Source organism: Stenella coeruleoalba (assembly GCF_951394435.1).
Source record: "Stenella coeruleoalba genome assembly, chromosome: 17".
In the NCBI taxonomy this organism is placed as follows: domain Eukaryota; kingdom Metazoa; phylum Chordata; class Mammalia; order Artiodactyla; family Delphinidae; genus Stenella; species Stenella coeruleoalba.
In genome coordinates this window covers 7,841,510-7,865,970 of record NC_137163.1, presented here as the reverse complement: position 1 = coordinate 7,865,970, position 24,461 = coordinate 7,841,510, and the positions used below count along the sequence as shown (strand labels likewise).

The 24,461-nt window shown below is 49.2% G+C and overlaps 2 protein-coding genes across 2 annotated transcripts in view; both read left to right on the top strand.

The window, feature by feature from the left end:
* Positions 1–13,012, top strand: part of TG (thyroglobulin) — an 80,754-nt gene extending 67,742 nt beyond the window's left edge. Inside the window, exons 20-26 of the mRNA XM_079902422.1 lie at positions 1,542–1,607; positions 3,660–3,740; positions 8,378–8,515; positions 9,328–9,504; positions 10,920–11,031; positions 12,026–12,105; positions 12,808–13,012. Coding sequence (XP_079758548.1) covers positions 1,542–1,607; positions 3,660–3,740; positions 8,378–8,515; positions 9,328–9,504; positions 10,920–11,031; positions 12,026–12,105; positions 12,808–12,959 — 806 coding nt within the window. The 3' untranslated portion in view covers positions 12,960–13,012. The remainder of the gene's footprint in view (positions 1–1,541; positions 1,608–3,659; positions 3,741–8,377; positions 8,516–9,327; positions 9,505–10,919; positions 11,032–12,025; positions 12,106–12,807) is intronic.
* Positions 12,924–24,461, top strand: part of LOC307176053 (thyroglobulin-like) — a gene marked incomplete at its 3' end in the record, with an annotated part of 48,447 nt that continues 36,909 nt past the window's right edge. Inside the window, exons 1-2 of the mRNA XM_079901799.1 lie at positions 12,924–12,951; positions 20,419–20,481. The remainder of the gene's footprint in view (positions 12,952–20,418; positions 20,482–24,461) is intronic.

Here is a 24,461-nt window from a genome sequence, read left to right as displayed (position 1 = left end):
TAGCACATGATCTCTGCAGAAGTGTCCTAAAGTCAATTAAGACCACACAACACCCATCAACCCTCGAGGGTCCGGCTCCCTGCCAAAGCCCCACAGTTCTAAATGTGTGTGTGTTCCTGCAGCCTTGATTACAGAGAGAGCAGATCACATAAGGCAGAGTCTGCAGGCCTGTTTGTGCAGCAGGGGTATTTTAACTCAGTTACTGTGGAAGGCATGGGACGATGTCTGGAGAGTCTAAACCATGAGCCAGGAAGAGGAGGGATGAGGTTTCCTTCTGTTCTATGTGTCTTCTCACCATCAACAATATTGAACTGGGGGAGTTTGGGGGATCGGAAGTCTGCATTAGGAAAACTAATTTCCTGGCCAGCCTTCTTGTGCTTGGGCAGATGAGGCTCTGCACTGACTGGGTGGACTCTGAAAACCATTGATTGCTTTGTTTTCCCTATTCGTTTGTCTTTGCATTCGTTACGGTGCTGAACACTGGTTCTATGGCAGGGATAATAATAGGTGTGGGTGATATAAAGAGGAATAAGGCCCATTCTCAGCCCCTGGAAGCTCACAGTACATTCAAGGAGCTGGAAAATTATGGTCAAGCATGAGGTTGAAGACAGACATTCCCAGCCTCACAAATACCATCCCCATTTGCCAATGGGGCAAGACTCTCAGAGGATGTAAGTGACAAGGAAAATTAACACAGCTGTTGAGGCGTCTATGAATTTGGCTCACTTTAAACCAATCCATAGTTCCTTAAGTGATTCTCAGTGTCGCAGGATCCTGACCCCTCCCTACAATAGTCCTTTTGGTGCTCTAAGAAAGACACGTGGGCTCTGGTTTTGGAGGATGGAGGGAACGAAAAGTGCCCACTGAACTGAGACGGTATCTTGACACCGTAAAATGAGGCAGGCAGCTCGAAATAATCAGTGGGTCTATTTATTATAGGGTAACTTGCTCACAGGGCGGGATGGGGATTGAGCATCAATGCTCTGGAAGCATTAGTAGCTGCACTCTGCACTACTGAGGAGCCACTAGGACAATTTTATAATTAACCTAGCGTATGGGGGTACGTGCTTGGAAACAGGACGTGCATTCCTAAGTGAAGGTTTATGAATGGGTAACTACTCTCGTGTGCTGGAAATACATCAGCCAAGGTCTTCATCATTGTTTGGAGGCTACCAGAGCATAGAGGCCACCTGGACCTAATGATCATTAAACAATATCTATTAACTACAAAGCCCTTGATGACAGAGAAGTGATTTATGGCACAGTACGGCCCTAGGCAGGGTCAGTGGAAGGACAGAAAGGATTGTAGGGGCCCAAGATGGCATCAGTTATGCTAACATCCATAATTCTGGCCAGCTCTGGTTTTGTACCAGCAGCTGGAGGAAAGCTTCGAGAAGATTTTGGGATGTGCCTTGTGTGGGAAACAGAGTCTCAGGCCCAGGAGGGGCCAGTGTTGGGGAGGTAAGGCGGTTACGATCACGGTGGGTCCCCAGTAGGGGCAAGCACACTCAAGCTCGTACAAATAAGCATCTTCTTTGCAGGTCTGACACCCCTGAAAGGAAACCGGAGCACCTTTACCAGTTCCCAGCAGGTTTATCTCTGGAAAGGTAAGCTCTGTGGTGGGAGGGGGTGAGCAGACACTGATCATAGGAGACGGTCTGGACCCACTTCTCACTCACAAGGCACTCTGCTCCCCAGAGAAACAATGTAGAGATTTACTTTCCAAGTGAGTGCTCTGTGTGGATAGAAGGGCCCCAACTCTCATCAGATAAGATACCACAGTGTAAAACAAAAATGAAAAGTGTGGAAACCTAAGGAAGGATGAAGGAAGTAAGCACTGGTTCCTGTGAGATCAAGTTCATTGACCACAAGCTGCCCTTGTTAGTAGGATGGGAGCTCTGAGGCCACCGCAAACTACAGGAGGCATTTCTCCAGGGAGCCTCAGCCGCAGGCCCCTCCTTCCCCGAGGCTCGGTGACGGACAGGACCCCAGGGGGGTGTGCCATGGGCTCCTGCTTAGAGCTGATGCTACCGTGGGTTCATGGGACAGGTTGGGCTCAGATGAAATGCATATTTGGCATCTCTTTTCTGCTTTCTTTTTTCTCCTTTGAATTTAATGAACCTTGACCTAGTGCCTACTCAGAGCCAGGGACTGTGGAAGGCATGTACAATGAGTCTAACATGGTGAGAGAGATGAGTGAGGCACAGCCTTGACCTGGAAAGGGCCCCAGCCTCAGGAGGGAGCAGACAGGCGGGGGTCCTAGGTGTCATGGTCCTAGGTGCCGGGTGAGAGACATGGGGAAAGATCCCGGCCACTGTACCACTTCCCTCCTCTTCCCATGATCCCTCCTGACTGATCTCCAGTCCTCTGAGAGATAGGACTGGTGACCTGATTCTATGCCTGTGAAATAGTGTGAGAGAGCACAAAGGGTGGGCTTAGAGTGACTGGGTAAGAATTCTGGTTCCTTTACTTCCCACCCGTGTGAGCTTGAACACATGGGTGACAAGGCAATAAAAATGGTCCTGGCCTCATAGAGTTGTGTGAGCATTGGCTCAGTAATTCCTGTAACGTACTTAGTACAGTACCTCGTGCATCATCCATGCTAATTAATGTGAGTGATGGTGGTGGTGATGATGGTGGATGATGAGCAGGAGAAGGAAGAAGGAAGAAGAAGGAGAAAAGGAGAGGAGAGGGGAGGAAGATGAAAGTAAGGTGCCCATCATGGTTTTCATTTTAAGGTGATATAATGAGATGATACACTTCTTTTCTCCTTTAGTAATACCCATATGGTACATGCAGGGTTGATATTCTGTTCACTTTTCAGACAAAAAAAAAAAAAAAGAGACTTGGAGAGGTTAAGTGAGATGCTCACAGGAGCATCTCAGGAGGTGGTCCTGGGGTGGGACCCAGACACTGGTTCCAAGTCCAGTGCTTTCTATTTATTAGAAATTTCTGTGTTGTACAATATAGCCTTGTAGCTTAATGACTATAAATGGAGTATACCCATTAAAAATTGTGAATCACTATATTGTACAACCTTAACATATAATATTGTACGTCAGTGATGCTGCAATTAAAAAAAATTAAAATTCTGGTAAATGATTTGCTAGCTGGTGAAAAATTAAGGACTTGCTTCTCCCCAGGACATTTGCCCCACTAAACAGAAGCACCCAAAGACCTGCCTAAAACCTGGTTCCCCCGTCACGGAAGACCTGTTCCTGACTTGGGAATTTCATTTAATTTTTTCAACTTCCAGTTCATCTACTTTCCACCTGCATGTTCTGGGATAAGTTATTTCAAGTCTGTGAGTCTCAGTTTTCTCAAGAGTAAAATGGAGGTCTTACTCCTTCCCTTCACAGGGGGTCGTAAAGACCAATATTTATAAGCATATCCTGTTAACTCTAAAAGACTTTACCAATGCTAGCAACCTCAATATCAAGGACAATAATAGTTCTCTTACGGAGAGGGTGGCTGATGTTCCACAAAAGGCCGAAGAATGCAGACCTATGCTGCTGGATTTGTTCCAGATTGTATTGGGGCACCTGGCTGTGGACCATGAGTGTTTCCTACATTGTCATTACCATTTTGTTGACCAGAGGAATATCTCCCCTTTTCCTCCCCAATATTAGAACAGCGATCCTTTTCTTTTTTTCTCCTAGATTCTGACATGGGGTCTCGGTCTGAGTCTATGGGGTGCAGACGAGCTGTGGAACCAAGGCCAGCGTCTCCAGCAGAAACAGGTACCCATCCCAAACCTCTTAATATACTTGGTGTCTGGCTGGGGAGACAGATGGTGATGCCAAGGGTCTGGTCGATGAGTGGACCCATGAACACCACTCCATTCTGCAGCCATGGACCCCGTCTAAGCTTCTAATCCACTATCCATTTCGTTAATACGGACCGCTCCTCGGAGGGGCAATTGGCACAAAAAGTAAGGTGAAATGACTGCAAAGTCACCACTGCTGCTGAGAAAGAAAACAACCATAATAACAAATCCAGCAAAAGACTATTAAAGAGCAAAGTTCATCTGAAGGTGATCAGTGCCTTCGATTATGTACACGCTGAAGAATGTAAGCAAAATGTTCATGTTCTGGAACTGTTTATGGATGAGATGTCTGTGAGGGTCTCTTGAGAGAGAGTCATTTTATGCAGTGGAAGATGTAAATCCACAGCTTCCTAGGGGCAGCGTGTGTGTGGTGTCTGAGGCTTCTCCATTGCCCGAGGCTACAGTTGTTTTTCCTTAGGTGGAGCTGAAAGTCCCGGTTGGGGGCAGAGGGAGAGGGAAAGAGAGCCAGGTAGAGAGAGAGAGAGAGGGGAGGGGAGGAGGGGGTAGGGAGAGGGGAGGCAGTCAGCCTGCAGCACGGTGGTGGGGGACAGCACACCAGAGGGGAGAAACACCACATTGCACAGCAGAGAGATGGGCTGGAGCGGCTTTTGGCAACTCACTACGAACTGCATGGCCATGGGTACTTTGCTCACCTCCTGTGAGCCTCGATTCCTGCTGTGTAGAACGTACCTTGCTTTCCACTTATCCTCTTATAGAGAACATACCTGGAAGACATCTGGCACATTGCCTGGTACATAATATCCCCAGATGCCCACACAATGGTAGTTTCTTCCCTTTCCCATGGCTTTGGTGCAGATAAAAATGAGATCATGTACATAAATCATTACAACTGGGGCTCATCCCATACTAGCTGTTCAGCAGTTATGAGTTTGCTCTGTGTCCATAGAGCTGAGGGCTCGAGGGCTGTGTCCTGATTCTGAGTGTGGCCCTCAGGTCAGTAGAGCAGGGTTCGAATCCCAGCCCTGTCTCCATCTGCCTGTGCAACCCCGAGTCATCTTCTCTGAGCCTCAGTTTCTCCTTCTTTAAATGAGAGTAATAGCAGTCCCCATGAGACGGGATTAGAGGATGTAATTCTATAAGTTGCCATGACACAGAGCAGGTGCTCAAAAACCGGTAGCTGTTATTATGTGGTAGTTGGGATTATGATCCTAGCACCGAGCCTGGCTCGTAGCAAGCCTTCCAGAAGGTTCTGTCCCCAGCCCATCTCTCTTCCTGTATTGCCTGTCGGACAGCAGATCCCAGCTGGGGACCGTGCTAGGGTCACGGGGCATATTCCCGTCCAAATGCCTTAACAGCTATGCCCTTCTGCACCTTCAGAGGTTTGTAGTGGCAGCTTCAGTCTTGCCAGCGAGCTGGGGGGAGTGGGGGAGTGGGCACCTTCACAGGAGCCTTCCCCTTCTTGTTCTCAGGTGCAAGCCTTTAGCTGGGTCCCTCCTGCACAGAGACCTGGCCCCTCTCCTGTCCAATCTTTGCCTGCACTGGCAATCGGCATATTGGTTGTGTCCTGGGAGCCTCCCAAGCCCATGGCTGCTGTTCAGGTTTCTCTGCTGCCACAGGGGCAGGGGGAGTGAGCTCACCAGGCAGGGGAGCAGCAGTGAGCCCGCTCCCCCTTGAGACTCCTGGGTGCCGGCCCTGCCTCTGGTGCTTTAAATCCATCGCCGCACAAACGTTGACAGCCCTGCTCATCGCTGTCATTCTTCCCATTTTACCAATGAGCAATGCGGAGCTCAGAGTGCCTGGTAGCCCTCGCTTCAGCTGGTCCAGTGCTAAGAAAGCAGCCACGCTGGGATTCAAACCCTGGTCAGCTGACTCTAAGGCCCAGGTTCTTCTAGAACACAAGCTGCTCCCAGGTGCAGACAGCATGGACTTGAGAGCTGAGTCTTGGTGGCCCCTGGCGGACAGGGCAGACGGGTTCTGTTTGATTTGCAGAGTAGACTTCTGATTTTATTTAACAGAGCCAATATTTTTAAATTGGAAGATTTTATATAAAAATTCAGATTTCCAGCTTCTGTAGAGAAAAACAGAGGAAAAGCTCTAGCAGCGCAGGCTTCAAATTTCTGCCTGGCGACCACCCTCGAGCTGAGCTGAGCTGCCCCCTCCATGGGGTGTGGCTCTCCTGTTTGCCCCTACCCCCCAGCACCCTACACTCCTGCAGGCCAGCCTGCCCTGGGGACATTTACGTTCGTGATCCCCAACCTTAGCAGCGCCTCTGAGCGGTAGCCAGACCGCTCACGGCCATGTAAATGTGAATGTTTTCCTGGTACTTGAGAATGTTCTGTAAACTCCGTCATTATCCACCGTGCCGGGCGCATCTACAAAGCTATCACGTGATGCCCACAGGAAGGCCTGCCTCTCCTCCCCCACCGGAGACCCTGGAGGGCTTCAGGGTGAATAGGCAAAGCCCAGCTTGGGTTTCCCCTTCCCAGCTGATTACATTCCTGGACTTGAGGCGATAACGCCCCTGCAGGAGAAGCCCCGTTGATGGGCTCCCCTGCAGTGGGTCACTTCCCTGGCCGGTGCTCCTCCGTGCTCCCCAGAAGGGCCTTTCCCAGTCACAGCACAGCGAGGAATGTTCCCCTTTCTGCTTCCAGTTACTGCAGTTACTCCGAGTGTCTCAGACACACACAGAAAAGCAGAGAACAACCTCCCAGCTGGCAGCCCCCTATTGGCCTCCTGGCCTTCAAGAGGATTGCAAAGTTTTGAGAGAACAAGTCGAAAATGGATTCTTCCTAATGCAGCATCAGGGATAAACTGAGAGGCTACAGTAGCCATTCTTTCACCCAGCAGACATTTTTGGTGCACATACTCGGTGCCCTCAGAAGTTCCCAGGCTGGTGAGAATTCCCATGTGCCAGCCACGGCAGGCCAGGGTCGTGAGGGCTGCGATGGGGTGTCAGTGCAGAGGGATTGCAGGGAGGGAGGATGCTTGGCAGCCTCCAACAGGTAACAGGGGCTTCTCAGAGGAGCCTGGAAGATCTGCCAGGCATTTCCTTCACCTGGGTGAAGGAGTTCCAGGCAAGGGGACAGCCTGTGCAGAGGCTCTGAGGACAAAGTGTGACTCCAGGATCTACAAGTGAGTCTCTAGGCTGGCTATGTTGTTTTTCCTTTCTTCCTCTGCTGTCTTAAGGGGTGGTGTGTGCGCTCCTACCTATGCCAGGTATGGTTCAGCAGGGAGACAGGCATGCAACCAGCCATGGTACAGTAGCATGGGAAGCAATAACCCAAAGGGCGGTGGCTGCACAGAGGAGGGACTGGCGACACGGTTCCTGGGGTCTCTGTTTGCACTAAACTTCTGGCCCTGCCAGACCTCATACACTTTTATCCCCTTCGGTGGTAGTTGTTGGTGAGGGCCTTTGTGAGCCTGCTTTAAGTGGCCTGAAGAGTGGGCTTCTGAGAAGATGCTGCAGTCCAAGGCAACGTGGGGTATGCGTGGGCTGTAGAGCCCCTCATTCCAGAGCCCCAAGCTAAGGGATGCTGTAAACCTGCCCCAGCTCATTCCATGATCCGCTTTATGCCCCCAGTGAAAGCCCCTCTGGGAAGTCAGAGCCCTCATGAGGTGCAGAAATGTGCCCCTACTCCTGGGCTGGGGTGCTAGGTCCCTCAACGCTGGAGACCCTCTTTATAGAGCCACTGAACATCAGAGCAGGAGGGAGCAATGTTGGTCCTTGAAGCCCAGGAGGACTAGGCAGGTGACGAGGAAGGGGGTAAAGGGCAAGTGAGCACGGACAGTAGTCCTGGGGCAGCAAGCAGTGAGGTGATGAGCTGGAATTACCAGTGTTCTGGGAGCAGAATAGCGATTAACTACATGATTAATGTAGTGTAATGTACATGCTTCTTGAGTGTGAGTTGAAGCAATCAGAGATGAAGCTCCAAATGCAGGTAGAGTCCGGACCAAGAAGAAAGCTTGGACTGCCGTCCCGTGGGCAGTGGTGTACCCAAGAAGAGCCTTCAGCCAGAATCATGGCGTATGAAGACACAAAGAAAGATGGGGGTGGGGTGAGGTGGGAGATATGAAAGCTGGAACTTTCAAGTCTGGGGCTGAGCGGAGCTGAGAGCTGTCTTCACAGATGAAGGCTGCCATTGGGAGGAAGTTAGAACTTCCATGTGGCTTCGGAAGACAGAAGGAGCATCAGTGGTTCACATTTACAAAGGGGCAGATTTGGTTCCTCAACGTCCTAATGATGGAGTGGGTGGCTGCGGTGGGCACAGACATGTCACGCAGGGCTGCAGGGACCTCGGCCAGAAATATCGTGGGGAAGAGTTCTGCATTAGGTGAAAAGTTAAACCAGATGGCTCCCAAGTTTTCTCCCCAACCAAGATTCTAAGGTGTTGCAACTCCATAATTTTTAGGGCTTTCTGGGACCTTCTGAATCTGTCCTGCCTGACAAGGCTCCCAACCCTATTGACTCCAGACATGCTGTGGCCTCACACAGCCTGCAAGTGTGTGTGTGTGTGTGAGACAGACAGAGAGACAGAGATTTTCACCATGGAGATAAAGGCAAAGGAAGTTGACTTGCCCCTTCTTTTTCAGATTTGACAACAGAGCTTTTCTCCCCTGTGGACCTTAACCAAGTCATTGTCAATGGAAACCGATCCCTGCCCAGCCAGCAGCACTGGCTTTTCAAACACCTATTTTCACTGCAGCAGGCAAATCTGTGGTGTCTTTCTCGTAAGTATCCTTAGACCTCCTCCTCCTTCTTCTCCACCCTGTGGTCAGGCATCTCAGGCCTAGTTTAAAAACTCTTGAGACACAGATATGATCAAATTCAATAGCATAACTCAGGGGTCCCTTCAGTGTTAGTGTCATGGGTGATACAGAAGGCAGGACATAACCCATATCTTCAAGAAGCTAATCGTGTAGTTAGTCTCTACTCTGCTCTCAGAACCTATCATCCATCCATCCACCCATCCATCCATCCACCCATCTATCCATCCATCCATACTTTTCCTAACAGGCACATGCTGTGTTGCACAGGTGCTGTGATCTAGGCCTTGTGTTTCACCTTGGGAATAAGAAAATCAAAATCAGCCATATGCCTCCCCATGAGGGAGCTCACGTGTGCCAGTGGCAAAGTCTGACACGGGAACAGGGGAGATTGTTCACAGCGCCACCAAATTTTACATCCTGTGGCCTGTGGTCTGAGGTCCTGACTGCCTCTGAGATGGTCCTGGGCAGATCCAATGGAGTTTTACCCTCTCTGCTCCCGTATTGCTGAGTTTCCAGCTGACCCCTCACCCTCTTGGACTTTGCCTTTTTTTGGAGCCACCTGGACGCCCTGTTTCGTGCATGGCCCTCTCCCCAGCCAGGAGAACCCTAGTGTTTTTCTTGGGCCTTCCAGACTGGACAGCCCTGGCTGACCTGGGCCTCTTCCCTGCCTGGGAAGAGTCCCCACGGGGCATTTCTCCCAGAAGGTCCTGTAGAGGTAACCCTCCACTGCTGGCCTCCCTAGGACTAACACCCAACTGTTCTCTTGCCTGTAGGCTGTGTCCAGGAGCCCTCTTTCTGTCAGCTGGCAGAGGTAACAGACAGCGCACCCTTGTACTTCACCTGCACCCTCTACCCAGAGGCCCAGGTGTGTGATGATGTCATGGAGTCCAGTCCCAAAGGCTGCAGACTGATCCTGCCCCACAGGCCAAGTGCCCTCTTCCAGAAGAAAGGTGAGTGCTTGTTGGATCAACCCAAACTGCGTTTTTAGTGGGCTGCTGCCTCTGTGGCTCTACAAATATCCAGATCAGTTCTTCTTCCTTGAAAAATGGACTTCCCCGGCGGTCTAGCTGTTAAGACTCTGCGCTTCCACTGCAGGGGGTACGGGTTTGATCCCTGGTCGGGGAGGTAAGATCCCACAGGCTGTGTGGAGAGGCCAAAAAAAAAAAAAAATGTCTAAAAGTAAAGTTACCCAGGCTTCTTGTAGAGGTGCAAAGGCATTTAGAAATGCATCAAATTGACTAGAGAGAATAATCTCACTCTGGAATCCCACTGCTCATAGAAATCATGTTTTTTGCACATAGCAGGTGGAATTCCAATTGGCCATTTATTATAGAAAATCCCAACAACTGTGGCTTCAACAAGATAGAAGTTAATTTTACCCCTTTGAGAACATTAATGTTTATTAATGTTTAACATTAATACTATTTGGGTGGAGGGGGGTTCACCTTGCCCAGTCTTCATTTCTTCCATCATGCTGAGATCTTTCATTTACTGTTCTATCTTCCTTGCTGGAGGCCTTTCTCAGGTGTCTGGTGACCCTTGATTTTTCCACTTAAATGTAAGACAGGGGCCCAGAAGCTAACTGGGAAGCTCTGAGTGTGTTGTGGGAGCTTGTTGACTTGGGCTTTCTTGGTAGGATAATCTAGTTGGGTCACCCTTTGGGGACTCCCTCACGTCCATATGTCTAGGCCCTTCCTCCAGAGGAATCTTGTAATATCTGGCCTGGGGGTGTGAGCCTGGATGCTTGTGGTTTAGATGCCAAATAAGATTGGAAAATTAGGGGAGCTCAATATTCACCATGTGGACTGACTGGAAAAAATCCCCCGGCTTCGGTGTGGTACCCCCTCCATTACAACTCAACCTGGCACCCCCAAGAGACCCCATCCTTCCATGGTAGGAAGGGGCAGTTGTTGGCTGTGGAAAAAAGAGGAGGGCCTCTGGAGACCTAACTCTTCTGCAGAAGCTTTCCAGCCCATTCTGTTTTAGCTCACTTTCATCCCACTGCTGCTGATACTGAAACTTTGGGGGATTCCAGAAGGTGTGTGGGGTTGCTTCTCAGTTCTTCCCACAGAAAAGTTGAGAATTCAGCGTTCTTAGGTCAACTTTTACTCCTCTGTGTTTTTCTAACTTTCAAAATTTCTCTCTCTCTCCCCTCTCCTATCCTCTTTTGCCTTGGGGGTATATGCCTTTACTATGATTTTAGTGAGGTTTGGGGTGGGAGTAGACTGTAAGTACATGGGTTTAATACGCCATCTTAATCGGAAGCTTTCAGTACGGTTTGTATACCTTTGTCCCCCTACAAAAGTATCTTTATGGCTACAGCACATCTCTCCTTACATAATATGTCTTTCTTCCCTCTGTGTAGTTGTACTGCAAGATAAAGTGAAGAATTTTTACACTCGCCTGCCGTTCCAAAAGCTGACGGGGATTTCCATTAGAAACAAAGTGCCCATGTTTAACAAATCCATTTCCAATGGGTAAGCTGTTTCCATTCACTCCCGCCCCACTGCAATACTTAATAACGACCCTTCTGTTTTCATAAAGATGGTGATATAATATCAGTTAAAGGCACAAGCATAAAAGACTGAAAAACCCAAAGCAAAGGGTGAAAAAGTACTAAGGAGGTAACTATCTAAAAACCATGGCTAAGGTCAGTTACTAATAGTCAGCACAACATTTAGCCCTGAATATCTGGTCAGCTGACGCAAAAGGGGAACACTGACCCGTGTTTTATCAGTTAATACAAGTTATCAAGCATTGTAATAAAGTTGACCAGCCAAGTCTTCCTGTGCTGCACTGAAAATCCAGAGAGCAAGCGGAACTTCCAGCGGGACCATAGGCATATCACGGCTTTCAATTTATTTAATTTTTTATTTAAAAAATGTATTCTATTATTGATTTAACTAGTCAGCTGTAATTTAGTTGTTTTCATTAAAGGTGATGTTTCTCTCCACCAGTCTGTCGATCTCACCCATCAGAATTACCAGGGGACTTTTTACAAACTGCATTCCTGGGTCCTACCCTGGACCTGCCGAATCAGCATTTACAGGGGGCTCGGGAATCTGAGCTTTAACTAAGCTCCCCCGTTGAAGTTACAATTTGAGAGTCATTGATCTATGAATTGTTGATCTACGAAGTGTTGTTGGTTTATGAGACTACGCCATGCTGCTGGCATTTAAGATCTGCTTTTGTAAATGCAGATTAAAAGATGATACAGGATAGTCTGCCTTGAGTTCTGGCTGGGCACCACCCATGCCGACAGGAAGGGGGACAAGAAGGAGGGTGGGAAATGGAGATCAGTCTGACCCTGGTGCTGGGATGGGCGCTGCGGGAGCAGAGCTTGTGTGTCTGGACTCAGGAAAGGGTCGTCATAGAGGGCAGGCCCCCAGAAGGCAGTGGTAGCGATTCAGCCTGCCCCATAGGTCCTGCCCAGCACAAACCTTCAGGCCTGCTCTTTTCCCCTTCCTCCAGCTTCTTCGAATGTGAACGCCTGTGTGACGTGGACCCGTGCTGCACGGGCTTTGGCTTTCTTAACGTTTCCCAGTTAAAAGGTAATAATGGTAACTCCCTCTGGTCTGCATACGACACTTTACAGTCTAGAAAACCCGTTGGCGTCTACAGTCTGATCTAATCCTCAGCACCTCCTCGTGTGGGTGGAGAAGAGCGCCTTTCATTCACAGATGGGAGGTGGGGGCTTGGAGAGGGGAGGTGGCTAACAAACACGGTAGCTGGGACATGGCCCCTGGCCCAGTGCCCAGTCAGCGTTACACGACTCTTCTCCCTGACCCAAGTAGCCTTCCTGCCATGGCTCACTCAGCTGTCTTCTGCTCAGCTTTCAAGACCTGGGTCAGGCAGCTTGGTAGTGTGAACTTTGGATCCATCCATACGATCTGCATTTAAATCTTGATTCTGGACAAGCGACTTAATCTCTCTGAGCCTTGGTTTTCTTATCTGTAAATAGGGATAGAAATGTTACCCTCCTCCTAGGGCTGAGTGAGGACCAAGGAGTATGATGCAAACACAGCCCCAGCATAGCCCTAGGCACACGACAGTTCTGTGCTGTCTCCATCGATGTCCTCTTTGATCAGAAGCTCATTAAGGTAGCGGGTTTTTCATCAGTGACTAAGATCGTCACTGGAATAGTGTGCTGCACCTCAAAAGTCTGCTGAAGAATGAGTTTGCAGAATTTCTCTCATTCCGTTAGAATCTTCCATCATGATCATTTCCCTGGTCCTCGATATTTTTTGCTCCAGGAGGAGAGGTGACATGCCTAACTCTGAACAGCTTGGGAATTCAGATGTGCAGTGAGGAAAATGGAGGAGCCTGGCGCATTCTGGACTGTGGCTCTCCCGACACTGAGGTCCGCACTTATCCCTTCGGGTGGTACCAGAAGCCTGGTAAGTGATATTCTCCGAACAGCTACATGGACATCTTTAGTTGACTGCTTCTCAACTGTATGTTAGGATGATGTCCTTGGCCCCGGGAGGAGATTAGTCAGGATTCACTGGGTGCAAGCAACAGAGACAGATTCTATTTAACGTAAGCAGAAAAGGAACGTATTGAAAGTCTGCTTGTAGACTCAAAGGAAAGATGTCCAACTAGGCCTCAGCTCCATGGATGTATTCAGCAGGAGTGAATGGACAACCTCTTCAGTGTGACACTGTCTTCCTCAGTCTGCCCCAGAGGGTTTTGGTGGTTGTGTTCAAGCTTTAAATTTAAGGGAGAGAGTCTGGCCCTGCCCTGGTCCTTGCCCTAGAAATGAGAGTAACAGGATGTCTGACCTGGAGGAACCTTAGAGGTCTGTAACTTTGATTTCACATTCTGCATATCACCCAACACAATGCTTTGCCCAATGTAGGAAAGGAGAGGAGAACTGACATTCCTCGTGTGCCCACTGTGTGTCTACATGTGTGCTGCGGCTTCTACACGGGTTATACAATATATTACTCAATGCCTCCATGGAGTAGACATTATTTCCTCCATTTTAAGATGAGGAGAGTATGGTGTAGACAGTGGAAGTTATTTGACCCAAACCACATAGCCATCAAGAAGCATAGTCAGGTCGCAAACCCAGCTCTCAAGACTCCAGACTTCACTCTTCCCCTTTACCTGCTGCCTCCTGGCAGGTCTCCCATATGGCATGAGTGACTGTATGTGAAACTGTCTGGACACATTGCCAGCTCAACTCAAACAACCATTTGACCAATAAACTGAAAAAATAAAACTAATAAACGAAACCAGCAGTAGGTTGACCTCTTGTTCCAGAGCTACGTCCAACCCGAGAGGCTTGGGATGGGGCTTTTGGTGGAATCTGGTCCTTGACATTTGTTCATGAGCCTACGAACCCCCGAGACATTCTGTGGCTTCAAGGCAGAGTCTTTTGGGGTTGATTGTTACCAGGCTGAAAAGAATCTTCCTTGCTGATGTCTACTTTGAGCATCCTGTGACTTGATCTGAGTTCACTCTATTTATTCCTTTTATTTTATTTTAACATCTTGAATTGTTTTAAGAAAAACATCAGGAGTGTATGATGAAACATCCTCAGTGGGTTTCTATTTAGGGGGGAGGGTGTGCCATATAGAGGACGGGGAGTGAACGCCTGCCTAGGATGGTGGCCCCGCAGGAGCTCCAGTGCCAGCTCTGGGTATTTAGGGCCTTTAGAACTGAACTCTCAGCCCACAGTGCCTCCTTGCCCAGCTGTCCTCCCACACCTCTTCCCATCTCCTCACCCCGCCCAAAGCTGGAAAATGTCATTTTTCATCTTTCTATTGCTCAGGGAAGAATTGGATAAAAAGAGGCTAAGAAATAATTCATTTGTTCAGAAATATGGGAATCATATCACAGGGTTACAACATCTGGCAGGAGTTAGCAAGGAAAAGAACCCAAGGTGCTTATTGCCCCCACTTTTTCCATCTGTTCTATTTCTTTTTATCTGACTGCACAGACCACTGACTTTTTCCAATGTATATTCTGTGGGGTCAGGCTGGGGACTCAGGAGTTCTGACCAGGAACTGCAGGGCAGGGAATTACAAATTCATTCGACAGACACTGACCGAATGTCAGCCACGCCCGGGGGGCCTCTGGTTTTACAAATCCAGCCTCTAATCCCTGGGCTCTTACTGTGTGCCTGGCTGGATGCCAAGCACTTTATAAGTGTTATCTCACCGAATCCTCATAACCACTGTTAGCTGAGGTTCAGGGAGATTAAGTCACTTGCCCAAAGTCACACATAGCAGGTAAATGACAGAATTTGGACCCAGAATTTGTGGACCTAGTCAGAAAGAACTGGGTCCAAATAACCAACCATATATCCATATTATATGGCTCTCCTCAGCCATATGACGTATTCACTGTGTTATATGGCTGAGTTGGAATAAGAAATGATTCCTGTCCTCCAGGCACTCACAACTTAAGGAGGAGTTACAGCCTGTAGGTAAGTAAGCCGTTCTAGCTCTGGATTGCTCATGTCGTAAATCTAGAAGTTTTCAAACTTTATCGAGTGTCCATACTGGGTCATGCACTGTGCTGGGCACTAGGAAGTGTGGGGTTAATAAGATGTAGTCATTTTTTTCTTAGGTGCTCACATCCTAGTGAAGAAGATGCGGGCACGTATGATTAATTGTAGCATCATAGGCTCAGTTCTAGAACAGTCATATGCATGAAGTGCTGTGGGAGCATGGGAGCAAGAAATTAATTCTGCTTCAGACTGGTGGAAATCCATTACTGAAAGCCTCCTACACCCTCCTTTATGCTTCAGGGACCACCTCCTGCAGGCTCTGGCCCGCTGGCCTGGAGCTGCCCAAGCAGGCAGCTTTTCACCCTGCATGCCGCCTGCTTTCTGTGTCTGGGTGAGTGGGGAGAAAAATCGAAAAATGCCAAAATGGCGTCAGTCTCTCAGGACCCCTGGGTGAGAAACACCTCGGGATGCACATGGCTTACGGCCATTCTGGTGTGAGTGGCTCTGAATTTTCCATTTCAGAAGAGGGCCAGCTGCAGGGGTTCTGGTGGCCTGGTGTGACCCATGACTCTCCATCGGAGCAGAACTAGGTCCTCACTGGTCAGTCTTTTTCCCTTAAGTCGTCTTCACCACCCATTGCGGGTGGTGGGCTAAGTCTCAAGACGTGATGGATTATCTCCTCCTAAGACCCAGGCAGAGAGAAGGAACCTTACTCAGAGAAACTGGTTCGATAAATTAGACCATTCTCTCCGCTGGGTCACATTGACCTAGTGCAAAGCCACCTTCTGATTTGTGATATATTTTGAGCCAAAACACACTCATCTTCTGGATTCTGAACCTTAGATGGTGGTGTATTCTGTTTTCTGTAGTAGACAAAACTTCCCTAGTGTAACGTTGGAAAGTCCCAACAGGCAAGCTGACATTGTCGTTACTTTCCCCACATCCTTATCTTTGTATTATTATTTTTTTAATTGAGTGGTTAGATTTTTTTTTACATCTTTATTAGAGTATAATTGCTTTACAATGGTGTGTTAGTTTCTGCTTTATAACAAAGTGAATCAGTTATACATCACACACAATAGTAGGAAGTAGGGCCCCTGCAGGGCCAGGGAAGCCTGCACAGGGGGACCTGAGCCTTGAAGGATGACCTCTCTGTCAGCACAGGAGACACGGATTTTTTACAAAGGAATTCTTGCAAAGAATTTCCGTTAATAGTCTTTGCCCTCACTTCAAATCCATGGTTTGGTCATTTAGTGTACTGGCATCTCTGTTGAGTGATGAGCACAGACCCCTGATTTGACTGCAGGCTGAGAGCCAGACACAAAGAAGGTAACACAGGTTCTGTTTCTGAAGAATGACACTGAGGAAGGGGAAAGGAAGGGCTATTTGTTGAGCTCCTACTATGTGTCAAACACCATGGAAGCATCAGGGGTAGAAGGTCCTCCCCAAAAGCGTTTAGCCTGGCTGGGGAGGCAGAAGTGAGAGACATGAACATCTCTCAAACACTTACTAATGTCAGAAACAACTCTCCAGCACTCTCCCTGCATTCACTTACAACGCCTGTGGGGCTGGTACTCTCCTATCCCCTCACCGGGAGGTAATTATTCCCTCTGTATCAGAGAACTACTCAGCCCTGTGGCTTGTGTTACGGTGTGGGGGGACCCACGGGGGCTTCTGAAGCACAAAAGGGGAGCAAGAAATTTTGTTCTATAAGAGATTATGCAAAAGCCACTCTGGGGGAAAATCTGGGCGTAGATAAAGGAAAGCTGGGTGAAGGGCGCAGTGGCTGCTGCGTAGGGATAGTGGGTGGTCCTGCCCTGCAGCCCCCGGGGCCGCAGAGACCTGCACACGGGCAACATAACCCTGGTACTGGGCTGTGTTCTCAAAACAGAAGTGGGAGTTGAGTCTCCTAGGATCCAGGAGAGAGGCACAAACCTAGAGCAGGGAGCGCCCAGAGGGGCCCCCAGAGAGCCTGCAGCTGTGTGCTTTCTGACTGCTGTCCACAGAGAACAGAAATTTGCATGGGTCTGAGCACCAAACTGAGAGGCTCAGGCCAAGCAATTATGATGCAAATGAGGCTGTTGGCAGCCACTTTCCAACAGCAGGACCCAACGCGGAAGCATCTTAGCAACCAAGGTGGGAGTACAGGGTAAGAAGGCTGCTCTGCAGTCCAGCTGCCCCAGAGCTCAGGGCTGCCTGGAGGGGGCAGCCTCTGGGGCACTGGTACCTGCTGCTCTCGGAGAACTGGGCTGCCATTCGCTCCGCAGCTGTGCGTGACTTGCAAGTGGGGCAGGATCTTTGGTTTGTTTACAAAGTCACAGGCAGCATCTAAAAAAAACAACCGAAGCCTCACACTTCCTTTGTTCTTCTGTTAAGCAAATGTACTTGGACCCTGTAGCTATTCTAGATATGGGAAATGGAAAGGAAATGACCAGCTCTTCTAATTATGCTTCTCTGCAGCCCATGTAGAAACCACCACACGTAGGAGAATTCACTGTGCAGTCCGCTCTTCACATCATCACTCACATCCCCTCAAGAGTGTCTGCCATTTACTTAGCACGGAGTGGGCTCCAGGGCTAGGCTAGTGTTTCACAGGCAACATCTTATTTGGTCCCCAAAGAATGTGATGAGGTTGGGTCTATCCTTACCCGCATTCTCTGCTGTGCTGGCAAATGTGTTACAACTGGGGAGGGTGGCAGGGGCCCTGATTTGTTGTTTTGTAGCGGTTGCCACTTTCCGTGGTGTAAATACTCCAGCCACAGCCCATTTCAAGCCACCAGCTTGATGTCACTGAAAGCAGAGCTGGGAAGAAGCAGAAGGGTTACCATCCATCTGTTTAACAAGCATGAATTAGCTGAGAAACTTGCTCAAGGTTGCACGGTATGATGCTCTGTAGGGGCGTCCCCAGGGACGGAGTCCCTCGCAGGGGCCGAGGCTCAGTGCCCCGCGGCCCAGGGAAGCTGAGAACTTTCAGGGCTCAGCTATTCCTGTACAGTGAAGAAGGTCCCACCCAAAGGGCCGACAGCCCCCCGTCAGGAAACACTGATGGAGGATGAGGAAGGGTAAGTAGAGCAGCAGCAGCCCCAGAACTAGGTGATGAATGCCTGGCTGAGACGCGCGCATAGTAATTCTCCCCGCGGATGTGCGGCAGCTCGCCTCACTGTTCTCACAGCATTAGACGTATACGGTTTCCAGTGTTTCATTAGTGCTGTATAAATGTTTCCTTTGCAAACCGAGCTTGCTTTGAATTTCCAGATAAATTTCCAGAAGCAGAATTACTGGGTCCAAGGGTGTGGGCATCGGAATGCCCTCGATGTAGGTTCATCAGATTGTTTTCTGAAGATTGCACTGACTCTCAGGGTCTTTGCTCTGAGAAAGCAAAGATGGACATTTAAATAAACAAGCTGGGCCCCTGGGCGCTGTAGAGCATGGTGGGTGGTTCTGAGTCATTCTGAGTTTTGTGGGAGGAGCTCACAGAATGTTGGGTGACAGGAGCCTTAGCTCAGCAACCCTCAGCGTGAGTCCCTGGACCAGCAGTGTCAGCCTCACCTGGGAACTTGTTAGAAACGCCGGATCTCAGGCCCCAGCCCACACCTGCTGAACCAGACAGTCTGGGGATGGGGCCAACGTGGTGTGTGTCATCAAGCCCTCCAGGGGATTCCAATGTCTGCCGAAGGCTGGGAACCAGGGCCATAGAATGATGACCAGGAGCAGGTGCTTCTAGGCAGATGGAGTCAAGCAGGAGAGACACACGACAGCTGGGGGCTCGAGAACTCAGGGAGGCTGGGTCGTGGCATGTCTGACCAAAGTGAGGAAGGCGGCGGAGGGGACGGGATGGGAGGGAACCCAAACCGGGACTTCGGGGACCAGAATAGAGCATGACTCTGACTCGAGGCTTTTCATGGAGGCAGACAAGACCAAGAGTCAAGGACAAGGGTGTGTCACTGTGAAAGGGCGATATTAAGAGTGAATAGTGGGGCTTTCCTGGTAGTGCAGTGGTTGAGAGTCCGCCTGCCGATGCAGGGGACGCACGTTCGTGCCCCGGTCTGGGAAGATCCCACATGCCATGGAGTGGCTGGGCCCATGAGCCATGGCCACTGAGCCTGCGCGTCCGGAGCCTGTGCTCTGCAGCGGGAGAGGCCGCGGCAGTGAGAGGCCCGCGTACCACAAAAAAAAAAAAAAAAAAGAGTGAATAGTGGCCGGCGTTTATTGAGTGCTTACTGTATGCCCAAAGGTTTACATACAACAACTCATCCAAGCCTCACAACCCTGAGAGAGGTACTGTCATTACCCCCATTTTACAGACAAGGAAACTGAGGACAGGGAGGTGAAGCAACTTGCTCAAGGTCACACAATCTCACCCTGGGTTGCTGACCCTTGACTGTGGGCCCCACCCATGACCCTTGACCCCTGACCATGCTACACCATAGCTCAGAGAGGGAGAAGATCTGACAGCACTCCTAGTTTGGGCCACTGGAAGAAAAGGATGCTGAGGCTTTGAAGATTTTGATTTGTTCAGTAAAGGAAGAGGAAGGGGAAGGGGATAATGGGCTCTCACGGTCACCTGCTGGGTCTGCACGGTTTCTCATTTAATTCTGACATCATCCTCATGTGCCAACGCCAAAGCTGGGCACAGAAGAAGCCAGGTAACTTGTCCATCTGCCCTGCTTCTAAGAGGCATATGGAGGTTCGAGCCCAGTCTGTCTGCCCTCCTACTCCAGGCTCCGTCCACCTGCCACGCAGCCTGCGGTGAATAGCTGCCGTCTAGTGAACTCCCACCCTGTGTCTGGCCCTACACTACCTCCTGTCATGCCCACAGCCATTCTCAGCATATGTTGTGTCATCCTCAGTGTACAGATGTGGAAACTGAGGCCCAGACAGGCTAAGTGCCCTCCCTGAGTGAGTCCGTTAAGCCATGGTGGTGGGCGTTTCACTCGTTCCCTGTGTGTCCCTGGGTGCTCACTCTCTGGAACACGGTAGGTCTGCACTTCCTCACCGCTGGCTTTGGAAAACGCTGTGAAGATGGCGAGTGCTGTGTGTCACTCGTCGGCGAAGCTGTAAGAGCAGGAGTGAGGTCCCCTGCCGCAGTGTCTGTGAGGCAGGGGCTTGATGGCGTCTCCCCGGCCTGGGCCTCGAGGGAGGGTGACACAGAGGAGAGAAAGCAGCCCAGCTGCAGTGAGCGCGTGGTGCCAGGTTGGTTTAAGCCCCTGAGGTGTCAGGACGTCCCTTCAGCACAGCCTAGCCCGTTCTGACCACGCGGGAGTGGTGCTGGGCACTGTGGGCCCACCGTCTGCCTTCCAAGTTTGACTTTTCTGTCACCAGGTTGGACCTCTAGTCCTGCCTTTCAGGACTCAATGATCGAAAGGGTGAAAAAGAGCTAAAGGGCTGCCGTTGTCTTCTTTTGCAGTTGCTCAAAACGACGCTTCCGGTTTTTGCCCTTCGGTGGCTTTGCCTCCCCTCACAGAGAGCGGTAAGTTCATTGTCTTCCTAATTTCTCCGATGTGATGCGGCCTCATCTTTCTCCTTGCTTTTGTCCCGTAGTTTATAGCTCCCACGACCCTCTCACATCCATGAACTCAAGCCCCTCTCAGTTCACACATGCATAGAGAGGGCAAATGCCAGCAGCACATCACAGCAGTTTACATGCCAGCCAAGGAGTGCGTCCAACTGGCCGCAGAGCGCGGCGGGAGCCCAGTCCTCCTGCTTTTCATTCTAAGGTTTGTTGCACCCTGTTGTGTAGTGACTAGGCCTGCACAAGCCCGGGGCCGTGTCAGGAAGAGTAGCGTTTGGGAACTATGTGCAGAGGAGTCGGGGCTCCGAGCCGTCGGTGCCCCGTGCAGCACAGTGACATCTGAGGCCGGGCGCTGGCCCTGATCCCAGGAGCACCACCTGGGCTGGGGCTGCCATCTCCTTCTGCACATGGCACCGTCCCCACCGCACACACCCTGTCTGGCAGCAGGAAGCGCGGGGCGGTGGTCGCCATGGGACCGGGCAGGGCAGCGTGGGCTTTGCTGCATGTCCTTTTTCTGCTTCCCCTTAGTCAGGAAATGAGAGGCTCTCATCATTCCTGTCCTGTGACATGATGTCTGAGGGGCACTAGATGTCTGTCATTATGGTCCTGGCTGAAGGGACAACATGTAGCTCGTGTAGGAGAGAATCATTTGTCATCAAGGCTGGGCTGAGAGTATGAATGTCCTCAAGCATGTTGTCACTTCCTTCCCTCAGTTACAAGAGCTGACTTTGTGTGTATTTTTTTCCCCTGAGCATTCTGTACAGAATATCGATGTCTAAGCACTTAAAGATTTCACATCTAAGACATTTGATCTTCACACCAACCTCAAGGGGCAGGTCCTATTTTCCTATTTGCTAATTACAGAAAATTCAAACAATGCTGAAATACAGAAGGAAAAAAATCACAGAATTATTTAGAAGTTACTCCATGTCAGTTCATATATCGGTTTATTTCCTAATCTCCTTAGACTTTTCTGTATGGAAAAGTAGTTGTAATCTTGCTACAATGTTATGTGTCTTGTTTTTACCTAATATTGCATCATGTGTATATTTCCAAACAGTTATATATGTCTAAACCATTCATGTATGCATGTGTATATTCATTCATTCATTCATCTGTCTATGTTCTTCCCCTTAAAATGCTCCCAATCTGGTGATGAAGAAACAAAGACAGTACAGTGATCAACCATGGTTGTCACATTATCCTACTAGGTCGACGCACTGTCGTTCACTAACTCATTCCTCTATTTCTGGGCATTTGATTGTTTTTGACTCCTCACTATTACGAAAATACCACAAGAATACCTTGGTACATAAAGCTCTTTCCAATGTTGAGATTATTTCCTGGGGGCAGACTCTCCAAAGCAGAATTACTGGGTTTGAAAACTCTAGATTTTTTGACTCTAGATCTATATCGCCAAATTAGTCCCAAACACTTGTTTGTTGTTGCAGACTTACTAGCAGTGAATCAAAGTGGTTCCTTTTTTGTTGTTGTTTTTTTAATAAATTTATTTATTTTATTTATTTATTTTTGGCTGTGTTGGGTCTTCGTTGCTACGCGTGGGCTTTCTCCAGTGGCAACAAGCGGGGGCTACTCTTCATTGCGGTGCACGGGCTTCTCATTGCGGTGGCTTCTCTTGCTGCAGAACACAGACTCTAGGTGCTTGGGCTTCTGTAGTTGTGGCTCGCGGGCTTTAGAGCACAGGCTCAGTAGTTGTGACACACGGGCTTAGTTGCTCCGCATGTGGGATCTTCCCAGACTAGGGATCAAACCCGTGTCCCCTGCATTAGCAGGCGGATTCTTAGCCACTGCGCCATCAAGGAAGTCCCTCAAAGTGGTTTTTTTTCCATCATGTGCTTAGAATCCTTAAGTATTATCACTAAAAATATCATTTATTAAATTTACGGATAAAGAAAACTTCCGTACCTGATGTCAAATGCATATGTTAGACAGGAATCGATCAACACATAAACCTCTTCAGGTGATTTTACAATGCTTCCAGTCTGTTTTTGCTAAAATTTGTATTACTGAGACTTGAGTTACTAACAAAAGAAAGAAAAGGTGTAGAATTCCACATCTCCCTTCACACACACACACAGTCTATGGAGCTGAGTAGATGTTTTGAAGGCGGAATGAGATGTCACGGTATTTTCAAGTGTGCCTTTGACGAGTGTGATCTGAAAGCAGGAGAGATGGGGGGCCGACATTCCATGTGTGCTTAGAGCTTCCAAGTTGGAATTAAGAGGTTGAGCGTGTTCCTTTGATGCGAGTCCGAGGGAGGACATCATTCTGCCTTCGGGGTGTTGGTATGTCTGTGTGATTGTGACATGGATTGGTGAGTGTGCACGTGTGTGTGTGTGCTCACACTTGCATGTATATACCAAGCATACGTAAAACCCTCATGTTTATGCACTTTTTATTCGGGGAGAAAAGGAAATATTTATTAAATACCAAGCAGTTCAGAAATCATTTAATGCTCAGAAGAAAGTTAGATGGTAACAAGGTTAATTTTTCAAATAAGGAGACTGAAGCTCTGTTAGGTTAAATGATCAAGCTGGGATTGGAACCCACATGTGCCTGCCTGGCCCCCCTCAAAGTTAGATGAAAATATTTGGTTTGAGCTTCTGGAAAGGGTGACAGAGATGGACTTCCCAGCCCCAGACTTGTCGGGAGACCTAAAGTCTCGGCCTTGTTTCTTTTATGAGATTGTGTGTATAAGCTGCCTGTTCAAAGCCTCTTTGAAAATGGGATTCTGATGAGCTGATTGGTCGATGGGGATGGTGAAGCCAAAGGTGGCTTGTGAAATCTCAGGGGCCTGTCTTGGGTACATACACTCTAAACGCTTGGTCTATGTTGCTCCCGAGAAGACTTCAGACACATTAACGGGTGGGGGGCGGGGTTTGAAGACAGCAGGAGTTTATCAAATGGGTGTGTTTCAGAAAGTCTTTCCAAAGAGAGTGCACGTGCAAAGGCCCAGGACCACAAAACAGCCTGAGGCATTCAGACATTGGAAACGGTCCAGGGTGGTGGGCCTAGGGCTGTCAGTGGGAGAGGCAGAAGATGATCAGTAGAGAAATGCTGTAGCTTGAACATGGAGCCGGTGTGGGACTTCGTACTGGGTTTGGAACTAGACCTTGGCAAGGTGTCTTGGGAGCGCTAGGGTGGGCACAAACAGAGAAGCATGTTATGGCAAAACAGATTCCTCTTTCACTTCAATTTAGTTCAATCTGGTGAATATCTATTTTGGAAAATGGATTCTGAATTGTCACTTACGTTCCAGGAAAGGTGTGCTGTGTTGAAGGTCTTGTTTGCAAAGAGAGTATCCCACCTACTAATTAGGAGAAAGGCACAGGAAGAAAGAATTTAAGGAGATGAGCCACTTACCAAAGTGAAGCCACTTCCAGTGGCAGTGGGAGCCTGGGGAAGGCTCCCCCAAAATTCACCACAGACAGTGAAAGCACCCAGGCACATCAGGGCCAGTCTGTGCCATAAAGGCCAGTGTGCATTTGTCAGATGGCCAGGAGGGGGCAGGGGGCATCCTGGGCAGAGGGCAGTGCATGGACAGAATCCCGGGGCCTGCATTAGCACCGCACATGCAGGGAAGTACAGGTAGCTCAGGACTGCAGGGCCAGGAGGGAGGCTGGACAGGGGACTGGGGCCAAACATTCGAGTGCCTTGGGTACCACGAATCCTTGAAGGGTTTTAGGCAGTTCCATAATGAGCTTTAAAATGACTCAGACGCTCTCCCTTTGGGCTGTGTGGGAGACGCACTGGTGCCTGACAAGCTAGGCTTTGAGAGAACGAGGACAGTTGCGTCATCTGTATGTAGAGTGCCGTTTTACGCTCTTTAGGGAAACGTTGTATGCTTTTTGAAACGGGCAACACAGTAAAGGTGATATTTCTTCATAAGAGAAAATGTCCATTGCTTCTTAAAAGAC